Source organism: Sciurus vulgaris (assembly GCF_902686455.1).
Source record: "Sciurus vulgaris genome assembly, chromosome: 4".
NCBI lineage: Eukaryota > Metazoa > Chordata > Mammalia > Rodentia > Sciuridae > Sciurus > Sciurus vulgaris.
In genome coordinates, this window is record NC_136464.1 from 138,525,873 (window position 1) to 138,541,909 (window position 16,037).

Genomic DNA, 16,037 nt, shown 5'->3' on the forward strand with positions numbered 1-16,037 from the left:
CCGTGGTCCAACCTTTCTTTCTAGTCGGCTTCGCAGACCAATTACAACCTTTTCTATAGGAGAGCACCGAAGGAAGCTTGTCTAAAAATTGTCTCGGTGCTGCTTTATATGCCAACCCAGACGGCCAGGTCCTCCTCAAACGTCCTCTGACCCAAGCAGATCTCACTGGGAAGCGTCCACCAAGTTCCACGGGACAGAGTTAGAATAGGGAGCTGGAAAGAGAGTCTCTGTAGTCCTAAGTAATTTGAGCGTCTGCCATATCCATAGTCCACACTAAATTCCGGGTGTCAAAGATGTTAATGTCCTCAAGAAGTTTAAATCAGTTTTGTTCTAAGTGATAGATCGAAAGAAGTAGTAATAAGGAGCATTTAGCTAAAAAGACTACAGGGTTAGCTTCCTCAAATACAAGATACTGGAACGTGACCTTGAAAGTTGGGAGTCGATGAAAGGAGGGATACGGCAATCAGGACAAAAAATGTTTGAAAACATAATGAGAGCTAAAATTTGAACTTGAATTTTCTCAGAGAAACGGTTAATAAGTGCTAGATCATAATGGGCCATGTGTGGTGTGCCAAGAAGCCTGGTTAACTTTCCTTGCCAATTTATTATGGGATTTTTTTTTTTTTTTTAATCTGCAAAGGCAGCAATAGATTAGCATTTTTAAGGTAAACTATTTGTATCGTGAAGGAACAATTAAAGGGACAAGGAGAATAGTTGTTGGGAAACAACTTTTAATGTAAGTCAAAGAAAATGATTTCGCATCCACCGTAGAGTAGAAGAGGAAGTCTGAATTAAGATATCTAAGATAAAACTGCCAGGACTTGCTGATTAATTGAAAAGGAAAAAACTTTTTTAGTTTGGGTAAACTAAGTTTAGCGAAAGATGATACCAGTAGCCAAATTATAAGACTGAAACGTATCAGATTTGTAAGAGTATTCATTTGGATATAAAACGGAAGAGTTCACAAGCATACACAAAGACAAGAAATGATGGCTGTAAAGACGAGACCCTTTTTAAGTCTTTTTTATATACCATTTTTTAAAGTTTCCTTATCAGTTTGTAATAGTTCATATGGTTTAGAGTGGAGTCATTTGTCAAATATATCTATTGCAGATATATTCTGTTGTCTTTCATTCTCTTAATATTTGTAAAAACGTAATTCGACTTGATGTTCACTGCTTTGTGTCTCATTTAAGGCTTTGCCTACACCAAGCCTGTGAAAATACGTTCTTCTAGATGCCTTATTTACTTTTCATATTTGCTATATCTGCCTTGAATTAATTTTGTGAAAGGTAAGAGGGTAGGGGTTAATGTTCATTTTCTCCCCCATATGGATATCCAATTGATCCAGCAATACTTATTGAAAAGTATTTCATTTCCCTTAATTTAAATTCTATAGCACTTTTGTTGTCATATGCAAGGTTGAAGTCACCATCTTGGAATCTGAATTGTAAAACTTGCCAGCCTTTTGTTACTGAACTTCGTAGTCTCCAAAAGAATAAATTTATGCTCATTATAATGATCCAGTCTTAGGCATTTTGTTATAATAAACGAACGAAGACACTGTACATACAATGTGATTTATGCAGTGAAAAACTGCAATAGTAGTTTGGTTAAAAAGGTTTTATTGAGGTGGGAGGGGTGGGGGGAGAAAAAAAATAACAGAATGAATCAAAAACTATTACCCTAGGTAAATGTATGATTACACAAAATGGTATGCCTCTACTTCATGTACAAACAGAGAAACAAGATGTATCCCATTTGTTTACAATAAAAATGAATTAAAAAAAGGTTTTATTGACCTGGATTATAGTATACTAATATATATCCTTTAAAAGACATTTTAGACTATAATAATTAGAATGAGAAAATAAGTAAAAGTTTTTGCTGGGTATAGATATTGAATTTACAATTTTATTTTCTTGTATCTTTCTTAATGTTTCCTAAGTTTAGCAGTTAAGTTTATAATTAAAAAACTTGTTTTTACAAGTGTTTAATATCACTGCTGAGAATATTTTATTGTTACCTGATTCTTGGAGCTTGGTTGCTATAGTTTGAATGTAAGTTGAGGTGGGACCTTTAAAAGATTACTAATGAATATTATTTTATCACCATTATCTCCAGAGTGGATTTGTTATAAAAGAAGCCCACTATTCTGCTGCCATGAGTGCCTCAAGAAATGCCAATATCTTGATACTGTACTTCCCAGCCTCCAGAACTGTGACAAGGATCCCTCCCCCTATCCCCCAGTACTGGGAATATTGAACCCAGGGGCCCTCTACCACTGAACTATATCTCCAGCTCCACACCCCCACTCCATTTTTTAAAAAAATATTTTCATACAGGAACTCAGTGAGTTGCTGAGGCTGATCCTTCTGCCCCAGTCTCCTAAATTGCTGGGATTACATATGTGTGTGCCACTGCACCAGCTGAGAAATAAATTTCTTTATATAAAATCATTTAGTAACACTGTAAATACTAGCCAACAGTCTCTGTACACTTGTTCTTTAAGAAATATTTGCAAAAACAAATATTGAGAATTTCACGATTTATTTAATAAACCAATTAAAGATACAAAAACGTTTAGAGGATTCCAAAATTTAAATTTTCATTTAAATACAAATTCACTTTGTAATACGAAAACATACCAGTAGACCTCTAAACATGATTTTTTCATCTACAAAATTTTTACTAGAAAAATTTGCAGAAAACAATTTTTCTTGTGACATTAAATGTACATTATTTACAGTTGAAAAATCTAAAAACTATTTCATTTCAGAAACTTGGATATATGTGTATGCAATTCCCTTCCCCCCTCCACCCCCAGTAAAAAACAATCCAAAATATAAAGCTATAATATGTTTTTATAACAAATGACTACTCAAGCCAGATTAGCCCAAGACTCAAGTTGTTTTCTTAGTCTTTAAGAAAGGGCCTTGACTCTTAGAATAGCAATATATCACTTAGCACTCAGCAACAGAAGTATACTAATGGACCACAGTACACAGTGGTCTAAGGAATTAATGAAAGAAATTAGGAAGAATTGATGGCATATTTTATTGATAATAGAAGAATGAATTGTGTAGGGATCACTTATTTTTCTATAACATTTAAGCTATATTTGCTTTAGGGAATAACCTGATGTTTTAATTATAATTTTAAAATATAGGTGTTAGAATCATAAAATTTAAAACTAGAAGGGAAACTGAAGATCATTTAGTCCTATGCATCCCTCACTTTTATGAAAACTGAGGCCTCAAAATAATCCAGTGGCTTGCCCAAGATTACACAGCTAATTAGTGAGAGAACCATTCTTAGCATGATATTTTACACTATTCTGTTGAAACTGGCTGAGTCATATCATGGGCATATTTCAATTTTTAATGTTACTTTCCATGTTCATAGTTTGTTATACAGTACAACCAACTATAGTCAATCTAAGAGACATAATTTTAACAAAGAATGAAATAAGTTTCTTGCATTTCAGAGTCAAGACTTAACTTATGTAAGTGGAATGAAAATATTTCCTATATAAATTTCCTGTTGTCTTGTATTTAAGTATTATATTTACAAAAGAATCAAAACAGCTAATACAATGTAAAATTAGAAAAGAAACTTTAAAAATGTTTATGGTATAACAACTGAAAAAAAAAATCTCAAAAGGATGTCTTCATAGTATAAAATGCCTGTTCCTTCACAATTGAATTCTGAAACATTTGGAGAATAAAGAGAAACACTTGGGTTTTACTCCCTCAACTAACAAAATCAAAATTAACTCAATTATTTTTAACAATTGGAAAATTAGGAACCTCTGTAGATTTATCTTAGAATTAGATAGTTTACAGACAACTGAAAATGAGTTCATTATAAAACAAATCATCCATAATCCTTTGGTATATTATTTAAAGAGAGTTAGGTTCCAGTAGTTCATTTTGTTTCACAGCTACCTTAGAGGTAAATCCATTGGTACTGGATACCACCATCACATAAGGCTGTGGCTGTTGCGCAGTTTTCTCAGTGTCTTCCTTCAAATGATCTTCAGTCTCCTTCTTTTCTACCTCCTGTATAAGAGTTTTTGTCTCTTGAGCTTTGATGACTGAAGTAATTACAGTGCCAGGAGGGTGAGCAACTAGTTGTGAACTTCGAGGAGAAAAGGTCACCACAGGTGTAGTAGCACTGAAGTTTGGGGATGAAGTCATACTGACGGTTCCATTACAAATGGACTGAACATTGCTAGTAAGAACCTGTTGTACATGGGCAGGGCTAAAGACAATTGAAGGAGGAGAGCCTGCCTTCTGGGATGGTAGCACGACATTTTCTTTCAGTACTGTCATGGACTGTGATGACGGAATAGCTTGTAAAATAAATTTCTGAGATCCAGCACCAGCTGATGGATCTGTGCTGGCTATTACCGTTGTGAGTGGCACTGTTTGGAGTGTTACTGTGTGCAACTGCTGATTCCCAGGAGACACAACCACTGGAACTTGGGTTGGAGCCTGTATAGTCCTAATGAGATAACCAAATACAAGTGAGACAGCATATTAATTATTGAAACCTTAATACTGACAAGTCATCCTGAAAAAATACAAGTCAGACATTGCAAATGCTGCTTCCCATATTTGTAACACAGAATAATAAACATGGCAGGCATACATTAAATATAGATACTCAACATATTTTCTCTCAAACTATTCATAATGATATCATCTGATGAATGCTATTTTTTAAAAAAGCTCTGTTTATAGTGCCACATCAACACAACTGGCAAACCAATTTTGGTGAGGAATGAGATATCAAAATGCTTATTAGTAAGTTAGGTATGAGCTGCTTGGAAAAAAAAAAAAGGGGGGAGAAAGTTGGTATGGTGGCACCTGACTGTAATCCCAGTGACTTGGGAGGCTGACGCAGGAGGATTATAAGTTCAAGGCCAGTTTGGGAACTTAAGTAGACTCTGTCTGAAAATAATAAAAAGGGTTAGGGATGTGGCTCAGTGGTAGAGTACCCTGGGATCAATCCCCAGTACCACAGCAAAAAATACAAAACAAAAACTAGATGAAGAAGAAAACCAGGAAATTAAAATCAAATCTGTCTGATTCACTTTTAATACAGAATATTATCAGTGTGTTCATAACAATTACCAAACTTCACGATTGTTTTCAATGTTTTTTTAAATATAAAGAGGAAAAATGCTCTGTGAACTAAAACAAAAATCCGTCTTAAATGTACACATGACAGAGTTCTTAGAATTTTAATAGCTCATAATTCATATATATTTACATAAAACAAGTCAGGATTATAACTTATAAGGGTTTTTAGGCTGATGGCACGAGATAAGGTCAAACTTTGACAAAATAAAATAGAAGCATGTTTTAGCAGTTTTCTAGGCCCAAGTAATTTTCACAAATTCTAATTACAGAGCTACAATTTAACATAATCTCACTTATTATAAAGGTACATAAATGATATTATGAGGCAATCTAATTTTAGAAGTTCACCCCTGTGAAATTTACAGTTTTGATCATTGTTAATATAAAACAAATAGTTGAAAAAACAATCTGGAGCTTTACTGTCTTCTCTGAATTCTGTAAAGAATTTTACAAAAGATACTTAAGTGTTATTTAAATGGCTAACCACCAGGTTAGTCCCCATAAACTGGGTTATTAAAGCTAAATTTTAGTATGTTTTAGTTATGAGGCCTGTCACCTGTGGAAATGAAATTCTTGAGAAAACAAATGGGCTAGGTGGGAAGACACAGGACGACTAGAGCCTACCAATTCACGTGTGACACTGATTCCCAAATTCAGACTGCCACTCAAGTCATCATTGTGAGCATCAGTCTACAGCAGGATATAAACAGCTCTCTTGAAGGACAAAGCTAGAAGAGAACATGAATTGGGTATAAAGATTTAATAGGTGGGCAGGGTATGGCTGGGAATAAACGCCAGATTACTAATACTAGGGAGGAATGGAAAAGTTGAGAGGAAACAATCACTTTAGGAGCCAGGGAGCCTTTCCAAAATACACTGTGCCTTCCCTTCTCTTTTCCCCCTGAATTGAAGTGACCTGGGTGGAATGAGAGTCTGAGTATGGTAGCCCATAGCCATACACCATATTAAAAATAAGGTTCTAAGGGCTTTCCAGGATGATAGTTTACACACGTGTACATATAGATAAAATAGTACTTGGCATGTAGTTAACACAAAGATTCTATAATATGTATAGCCTTGCCATCTTGTATAAAAACATTACCTCCACTTTATATGTGAAACCATGTAAAAAGAGGTTGAACAGCTTCCATAAGATAACCAGTTAGATAAGAAGGAGACCATCTGACTGCAGAGACTCTATGTGCCTGATCATTACAACATACTCTTACCTCTTGAGTTCTGAATAACTTCAGCTAAGATGAATATTTACTATTATATCCTTGAACTTCAGGCCATTTTAACTCTGATACACACCTCTCCCCTTTTTCCTTCTTTAAGGTATGGCAGAAACAATAATGTACTTTAAAAATTTCCATATTGCTAATTAGGACTACCATTAGGCAGTCAGTGCTTTTGTTCAAATTTTTGAAAGACGGTCTTTACTTGAGAAACTAGACTACCATCTGTCAGAAAATACACATAATTAAATATAATATATACAATGTAAATACGCTGGCTTATTTGAACAAATCTTAAAACAAATTTCACTATTAAAAACTTCAGACAATAAAGAATAAAATACTATAAAATATTCCCTAAAACCACAGAAAAATTTTTTTTCCTTAATGGGTAAACTATCAGCTGTATCCCATTATATTACATACTTTAGATGACTACTTTTTAAAACCTTCCTAAGCTGCTTGTAATCAACTGGTACAATATTGATAATTTATAATTCATCAAAATTTCTGAGGCTAAAAAAGATAATGTAGCATTTAACTTTTATTGAAAATTTACTAAGAAAGTGGGAAGTGATTATCACAACCACCTGTAAGGTCAAGTATTATGATCTTTACAGATGAGGAAACACTCAAAATATTTAATTCATTTCACATTTAATAACTGGCAAGGCTGGAGGGCTGGAAGGTAATGCCTACCTTCTTCTCCATCACACTACATTTAAGGTAACCTAAAAACTACAAATGTGTGTGTGTGTGTGTGTGTGTATATTTGTGGGGGGGTACTGATGATTTAACTCAGGGTCTCTTTACCCCTGAACTACATCACCAGCCCTTTAAAAAATTATAAATATATATATTTTAGTTGGAGATGGACACAATACCTTTATTTTATTTTCACATGGTGCTGAGGATCAAAGGAAAGCAGGGCCTCATGTGTGCTAGGTGAGCAGCGCTACCACTGAGCCACAAACCAGACCACCCTTTTTATTTTCAGACAGGATCCCACTAAGCTGTTTAGGGCTTCACTAAGTTGCTGAGGCTGGCTTTGAACTTGGGATCCGCCTGCCTCAGCCTCCAAAACTGCTGGGATTAAGGCGTGTGCCACCATGCCCAGCTAAAAGACATTAAGACAAGTCAGGCACGGTGGGACAACCCTGTAATCCCAGCTACTCAGAAAGCTAAGGCAGGAGAATTACAAGATAAGGCCAGCCTCAGCAATTTAGCAAGATCCTGTCTTAAAAGAAAAAAAAAAAAGGAGCTAATTATGTATCTCAGTGGTACAGCATTCCTAGAATTCAATCCCCAGTACCACCCAAAAAACAACAAAAAGACACAAGACAAACTATTATTGCTTGAATAAATATTAGAGAAAAGGAAGTTATGCTAGGTAAATGGACTTCGAGTTTACCAATGGACAATTTTGTGAAAATATTTTATCGGAGGTTTACTTTTTTTTTCCATTTTTCACTTTACTTATTTGCAGTACTAAGGACTTAATGTAGGGGCACTCTACCACTGAATTATACCCCCAGACTGCTTTGAGACAAGGTCAGCAGTTTTTGTTTTTGTTTTGTTTTTTAAATATTTTTTTAGTTGTCAGTGAACATTTACTTATTTATTTATATGCAGTGCTGAGAATAGAACCCAGTGCCTCACGCATGCTAGTGGTTTAATTATGTTGTTTCTTGGACTAACATGAAGTCAGAGTCAAATATAAACTTGTAAAAACAAAACAAAAATACTGTAAATAAATTAAGAGAAGCTTAATTGACTCAATATAGATACATGCAATTTATGAGATGAAAAGAAATGCGTGAAGAACACTGAGTTGCTGCATGCCTCACTGTAAATAACTGACAGTTCATATGATCTGTATAAATAAGTAGGTAGTGTGGCAAGTCATCAAGCTTTGAACTAAACTGCTTGTATTAAAATACTCTCTCTACCATGTACTAGATGTAACCAAGCTCCTTCACTTCTCTTTGTTTCAGTTTCCTTATCTGTAAGATAGGAAGGCAGTGGTGGGGACTGCACACTAGGTAAGCACTCTACCAAATGAGCTCCAGCCTTTTTTTTTTTTTTTTTGAGATAGGATCTTGCTAAGTTGCCCAAGAAGGTCTCCAACTTTAAATCCTCCTGCCTTAGCCTCCTAAGTAGCTGGAATTATAGGTATGCACCAATATGCACAGCTAAAATGAGAATATCACCCAAACCTCATTGAACTGTGAGAATTCTATCTATTGCTATATGTCAAGTAATATAAAAAGTACTGTGTCAATCCTTATAATAATTTAAGAATCTAAATTTTAGATTATATATACTCTACCTCCTCTCAACCACAGGGAGAAAAATCTTTAAAAGGCCTCTGTTTTTATTAGTCATAAAACTGAGAAATATAATCAAACTACTATTTTCTCAGGAGTAATAATGGTTATTTAGAATAATAATCATTCTTATGAGTTATAGGTTGAGGTATTTAGAGTTAAAAGAAAGATAATGTTAACTTACTTGATAAATAGTCAAAAAGAAAGAACGGCATAAATTTTTAAATCTAAGTGCATGGTAAATAGGTATTTATTATACTATTTTAACTTTTCCACATTTTGAAATTTTCATAATAAAAAGCTGGGTAATTATAAAAATGCAAATTCAAAACACAAAATATCACTATTTTATTAGAAATTATTCTAATAAAAACCAATAATGTTAAAATTTCAGAGTGATGTATACAATTTGCTTGAGGTTCATTTAATTATTTTCCCTTTTTTTTTTTTTTTTTTTTTGGTACTGAGGATTGAACCCAAGGACACTTTATCACTGAGCTACACTGAGCTACATCTCCAGCATACCCCCTGCTCCCTTTTTTCAATTTTGAAAGAGGCTCTAAGTAGCTGAGGCTGGCCTCAAACTGGTGGTCCTGCTTCAGTCTCCCAAGTTGTTGGGATTACAGGCTTGTGTCACTGAAGCCCAATTTCATTTAATTATTTTCTTTCTTCTATATAACAGAAAGTAACTAGCGAGAACCTGAGTAATTATATTCAGCAACTGTTTAGTCTTCAGAGGCTGGCTCCTCTTCAATTGCTTTTGCCTTTCTATAGCTAGTAACTTCAAGGAATAACATGGATTCTATTAAAAGTTTTCTTTTGTTACAGTGCTGGAGACTGAACCTGCAAGGCACATTCCCAACTACTTGAAAATAAGTGGAATCTGGGGGAAGAAATAAAGGATAAAACCAAATGACAGAAAAATTTTTTAAAAAGATACATGATTTTAAAAACCTGAGTATATATACAAAGGAATGATTTACTACAGTAAGAATCCAAGTTTTAATTTGAAAATGTTAAATTTTATATTGCTCATTTTATAATAGTCCACTTAAAAAAACTCTTTATCCTAAAATGAGAAAAAAGAATGAATAACATGCACTACTTCAAAATAAATTCTAAAATGTGAATGTATATTAGGTACTAGAAAAATGACAGTTACATACTTAAGAGGCAGGCATTAAAATTAACAGACAGAAGATAATATAGCCAGGCAATCAGCTAAACTAGAGAATAAGAAAGGAAGTGTAAGAGACTAAGGGTTGAGGTTACCAAAACTGGACACATTCTTTGTGAATATAGATCTAACAAGAGTTCCAAGAAACAAACCTAAAAAAGCTGTTTTGGAAATATGACTTGTAGTAAGACAGGTTGAGCATCCCTAATCTGAAAATACAAAATTCAAAGTGTTCTCAAATCTGAAACAGCTGTCAAAATGCAGGTGTACCAAAATTATTGTATAAAATTACCTTCACTTGATATGAATGAGATATGTATGAAACATTAGTGAATTTTGTGTTTAGACTTGATCCTATCCACAATACAGTTCATTATATATATGCAAATATTCCAAAATCCAATATAAAATTCAAAATCTGAAACACTTCTGGTCTTAAACATTTCAGATAAGGGATACATAACCTGTATTTAGGCTACTTTGAAAAAAACAATATTAGAATCAGGGCAGATTTCATGAAAATGTCAGGGATTCTAGAAATGAAGATTCTGAAAGGGACACAAAGGATAGTTTGAGAACCACTGGGGGGACGTATATAGTTTTGAATTTTTCTGGCAAGTCTTACAATATTTTAATAGCTGGCACTGTGAATCAGTCACAAATCGACTTTCAGAGTAATATTTAATACAATATCTGCAATTTAATACTTTTTTTATTACACAATGGAAATCTTGAATACAATTGCTATAAAATTCTGCTTACTCTTAACCTCCAACAGTTAATGGGTCCCAGTGACTAGTTGTGTCTCCTATTAGCACAAATACACACAATGATAAGATGACAATCAATCGAATCTAGTGGGAGGAACCATATATTGCCAAGTAGACAATCATATGCTCACAAACAGTAACAGGAAATAAAACACTAGAAGGCAAATGCTTGAGATTATATCATTCCTGTCCAATAAAAAGGAAAAAAAAATCAACTTGCATCATTTGAAAAGTTAAGATATTCTCAATGGCAAACATTTTAATTAGCAGAAAAGACTGAATTATCCAATTGTGTCTTGATTCTAGGTAAAATTAACTTATATCGAGATCAACTGAACCAAAACCTCAGCATTTATATTATGGAAAATCCAAACATAATATGAAAATCTGCTAATGATAATAAATATCACTTTTATTGGCTTCGGAAGGGTTCCTGTGTGCTGTTACATTTCATATTCTTAAAATTCATGACAGTATAAACTGGCAAAACAACAAAAGTTGTTAAATATCCATTGAATTTTATGCCTTCTTCCTTGCCTCGATTCTAAAATCAGGTAAGGCCAGTTCCAAAATTCTTTAGAAGACCAATCTAAAGCAGATGGGGTTTTCTTGGTCAGCATCTTTCCTCAAGCTCTTAGGCAAATATGATTTGATTAAACTAAGAAAACTACTTTTCCAAATTTTGGCAATCTGAAGTCTGAAAAAGAAAACTTTAGATTCTTAGCCTCCCCAGTTGTTTGAACTTGTAGAACTATTCCGTAGTAGCATCTTCCCAAGTAATAACATTTCTTTCTTGGAACTCAGTACATTCTAAATGTCACAGTATGTCAATCTGAATTTTTCATATTCTGCCTTGATTTGAAAAAAAAGATCTGAAACACTTTTCTGGATTTTCTTACCTTTGGGTCATTCCTTATATGGATCCATCTAGTAGGCTATACTTAAACTGATAGAATAACATTAAATAATGTCAAAGTTTAAAAATAAGGAATCACTGATGCAATCAGGACTAATACAATACATACTGAACCTGAGACAGTCTGTTAACCAACAGTTCTAGTTAAAAATGCTCACTTCTGAATCCCGACCCACTTAACAAATAATGGTTCTGGTCAGAAACATCTAATAATTATGCATAGAAACTTTGGTTTTCTTACCTAATACTCTGAACAGAGGAACTTAATGTTTCCTCCTGCATGCTATTGGTTATGGTTGCTTCTCCTTCTGGGACAGCTTGTACTGGCTGTACTACGTGAACAGTCCGGAAGAGCTGGGTAGGATATGGAGACTGTGAGGGCTGCATCGTCCTCAAAACTTCTGATGGCTGTGTAACTTCTACAAGATCTTTGGGTTTTGTAGCTTTAGAATTCCCTGCTTTTAGAACTGTAGTGGCTCCTTTTATCCCTGGACTTGAAGATACTCTTGATCGGTTTGCTTGATTCCTACTTGAAGTGGTCGTTGAAGAAAGTGATGGATCTGAAGACTCTATGCTGGAACTTGGATCCTCATCATCTATATATATAAGATCTTTTGGCATTTCTTTAAACTGATATACCAAGCGCTGACCTTCCACTTTTGCAAGAATACCCCTTTGGTAATAGTACCTATTCAAAGCAGATAATTTCATCAATATCCTATTCAATCAATCAAATGAAAGTAATATTTAACACAAACAAATTTTCCTAATAATAAGCAACATTAAAGTTAGAATCAAACAAGTGAAAAATTTTCTAAATGAATGGCAGTTATCTTATATAGGATACACTTAACACTTATACAAAGAAAGAAAAGTCCTTATTCCCAATTAAATCTAAAGTCAGTTCTTATTAGGATACTGCTGAAAAGCAACCAGCCTTCCATTTTCTTCCTTTCTCTATCTTGCTGCTAACTTTCTGGGATAATCAACTGTCCTACAAATATCAAGAGACTGTTTCCTCTCCACAGTTTACTATAACATTCCTATGAGTTTAAATTTTATTCAGTTTTGTGTGCAAAACTGAATGATGAAAAGAAGTGATCCAAATATTATTTGTCACTGATATTAACAAAATCAAGAACCAAAACGAAGTGTAAGCTAAACAAACCCAAAATTTAAACTACTTCTAGTTTTTTTGGTATTGTTTGTTTATTTAGGTACTAGGGATTGAACTCCAGTATGCTTTACCACTGAGCTACATCCTCAGTTCCTTGTATTTCATATTTTGAGACAGGGTCTCAATAAATTGCTGAGGATCTAAGAAGAGTTCTAGTTTAAGACTGACAAATTACATATCCTCTAAAAGATTATTCACATCACTCTCTTTTTTAACAACTAGGCATTGATCCCAGGGGCACTTTACCACTGAACTACATCCCTATCCCTTTTTATTTTTTGAGACAGGGTCTCTCTAACTTGCTGAGGTTGGCCTAACTGCCTCAGCCTCCAGAGTTGCTGGAATAATAGGCATGTGCAATCATGCCTATTTAGATCATTCATATTTTTACTCCTTCTCAAATATGTGCATATATTGAGGAATAAATGACATCATCACAGAAAAACGAACTAAAAGCAAGCTTAAGAATAAAATGGGAAAGCTGCCGGGCAAGGCTTCCCTGCCGGGGAGGCAAGTCTAGAGACTCAGGTCCAAAACAGCCAGGCCCCAGCCAGCAGTCTAGTGCCCCTGCGGTTGACCATCTGTCAACACATGGAGGCGCCTCTGCCCACTAGGAAGGAAAATACTCCACCTGGAGGCCACCATCCCTAGAGGGGCAGCATTCTTTTTGGGTCACTGCATTGTCAAGTTCCTCCAAGACTTCAGGCTACTGAAGACTAGGAGGTGAGTTATTGGAAACCTGCAGGAACACTGTAAGTCTCTAGAGGGAAATTGCAATACCTCAGATTTGCACTCCTAGAAGGGAAGATACATGAAAAATATGAGAAAACAAGGGAAGAAAGTATCCCAAACAAACCTAGATGATACATCAGTAAAAATCCAGTGACAGCATGGCAGAAGAAATGTCTGAAAGGGAGTTCAGAACGTACATAATTAAAATGATCAGAGAAGCAAACGATGAGATAATAGAGCAGATGCAGGCATTGAATGATCACATCAACAGTTAAAAGAGCAAATGCAGGAAGCAAAGGATAGTTTCAATAAAGAGAGATTCTGGAAAAAAAAAAAAAAAAAAAAAAAAAACCAAATTCTTGAAAAGAAGGAAACAATAAGCCAAATTAAAAACTCCATAGAAAGCATAACCAATAGGATAGAACACCTGGAAGACAGAACCTCAGACATTGAAAACAAAATATTTAACCTTGAAAACAAAGTTGACCAAACAGAGAAGATGGTAAGAAATCATGAACAGAATCTACAAGAATTATGGGATGTCATGAAAAGACCAAATTTAAGAATTATTGGGACTGAGGAAGGCACAGAGAAACAAAACCAAATGGATGAATAATCTATTCAATGAAATATCAGAAAATTTCCCAAATCAGAAGAATGAAATGGAAAATCAAATACAAGAGGCTTATAGGACACCAAATGTACAAAATTACAACAGAAGCACACACCAAGGCACATTATAATGAAAACACCTAACATACAAAATAAAGATAGAATTTTAAAGGTTGCGAGAGAAAAAAACCAAATTACATTCAGGGGGAAAACAATATGGATATCAGCAGATTTTTCAACCCAGACCCAAAAAGCTAGAAGGGCCTGGAACAGCATTTTTCAGGCTATGAAAGAAAATGGATGCCAACCAAGAATCTTATACCAGCAAAACTTACATTCAGATTTGATGACAAAATAAAATCCTTCCATGATAAAACGAAAGCTAAAAGAATTTACAAATAGCCGGCACTATAGAACATTCTCAGCAAAATAATCTATGAGGAAGAAATAAAAAACAATGATGTAAGTCAGCAAAAGGAGGAACTACACTAAAGGAATAGCTAAATACAGGAGAAACCAAGTCAAGTTAATAAGCCAAAATGACTGGGATACAAATCATATCTCAATAATAACCCTGAATGTTAATGGCCCAAACTCATCAATCAAAAGACACAGACTGGCAGATTGGATTAAAAAGAAAGACCCAACTATATGCTGCCTTCAAGAGACTCATCTCATAGAAAAAAGACATCCACAAACTAAAAGTGAAAGGATGGGAAAAAACATACCATGCACATGGACTCAGCAAAAAAGCGGGGGTATCCAACCTCAATCAGATAAAGTGGACGTCAAGCCAAAGTTAGTCAGAAGGGATAAAGAAGGACATTTCATACTGCTCAAGGGAAGCATAAATCAGCAAGACATAACAATCATAAATATTTATGCCCCCAAAATGGCTTATCCATGTACGTCAAACAAATCCTTCTCAATTCCAGGAACCAAATAGACCACAACACAATAATACTAGGTGACGTTAATACACCTCTCTCACCACTGGACTGATCTTCCAAACAAAAACTGAACAAAGAAACCATAGATCTCAATAATACAATCAATAATTTAGACTTAACAGACATATATAGAATATTCGATCCATCAATGAGCGAATACACTTTCTTCTCAGCAGCACATGGATCCTTCTCTAAAATAGACCATATTTTATGCCATAAAGCTACTCTTAGTAAATACAAAAAGATAGATACTATCTTGTATTCTATCAGATCATAATGGAATGAAATTAGAAATCAATGACAAAATAAAAAACAGAAACTACTCCAATACCTGGAGATTAAATAATATGCTACTGAATGATGCATGGATAACAGAAGACATCAGGTGGGGAGAGGTAAACGAGAACAAAGATACACCATATCGAAATCTCTGGGACACTGTGAAAGCAGTACTTAAAGGAAAATTCATTTCATGGAGCACATTCAATAAAAAAAGAAAAAGTCAACAAATAAACGACTTAACACTGACAGCTCAAAGCCCTAGAAAAAGAAGAATCAACACCAAAAGCAGTAAAAGATAGGAAATAGCTGAAATCAATGAAATTGAAACCAAAGAAACAATACAAAATATTGACAAAATAAAAAGTTGGTTCTTTGAAAAAATAAATAAAATTGATAAACCCTTAGCCACACTAACAAAGAGAAAGAGGGAGAAAACTCAAATTACTAAAATTCGGGATGAAAAAGGAAATATCACAACAGACACTATTGAAATACAAAGCACAAATAGAAGCTATTTTGAAAATCTATACTCCAACTAAACAGAAAATCTTAAAGACATCAACAGGTTTCTAGAAACATATGATACACCCAAACTGAATCAGGAGGACATACACAGTTTAAACAGATCAATTTCAAGCAACGAAATAGAAGAAGTCATCAAAAGCCTACCAACAAAGAAAAGTCCCGGACCACATAGATTCTCAGCCAA

At 34.4% G+C, this 16,037-nt stretch overlaps 1 protein-coding gene across 6 annotated transcripts in view; it reads right to left on the bottom strand.

Annotated features, from left to right (window-relative positions):
• Positions 1-2,533: 2,533 nt before the first annotated feature.
• The window catches only part of ELF1 (E74 like ETS transcription factor 1), a 104,006-nt gene continuing 90,502 nt past the window's right edge, over positions 2,534-16,037 (bottom strand). For all 6 annotated transcript variants that reach the window (XM_079136528.1, XM_079136524.1, XM_079136526.1 and 3 more), the window contains 2 exons: positions 11,817-12,263; positions 2,534-4,506 (listed from right to left, as the gene is read on the bottom strand). In XM_079136528.1, the coding sequence (XP_078992654.1) occupies positions 3,903-4,506; positions 11,817-12,263 (1,051 nt within the window). In that variant the 3' untranslated portion in view covers positions 2,534-3,902. The remainder of the gene's footprint in view (positions 4,507-11,816; positions 12,264-16,037) is intronic.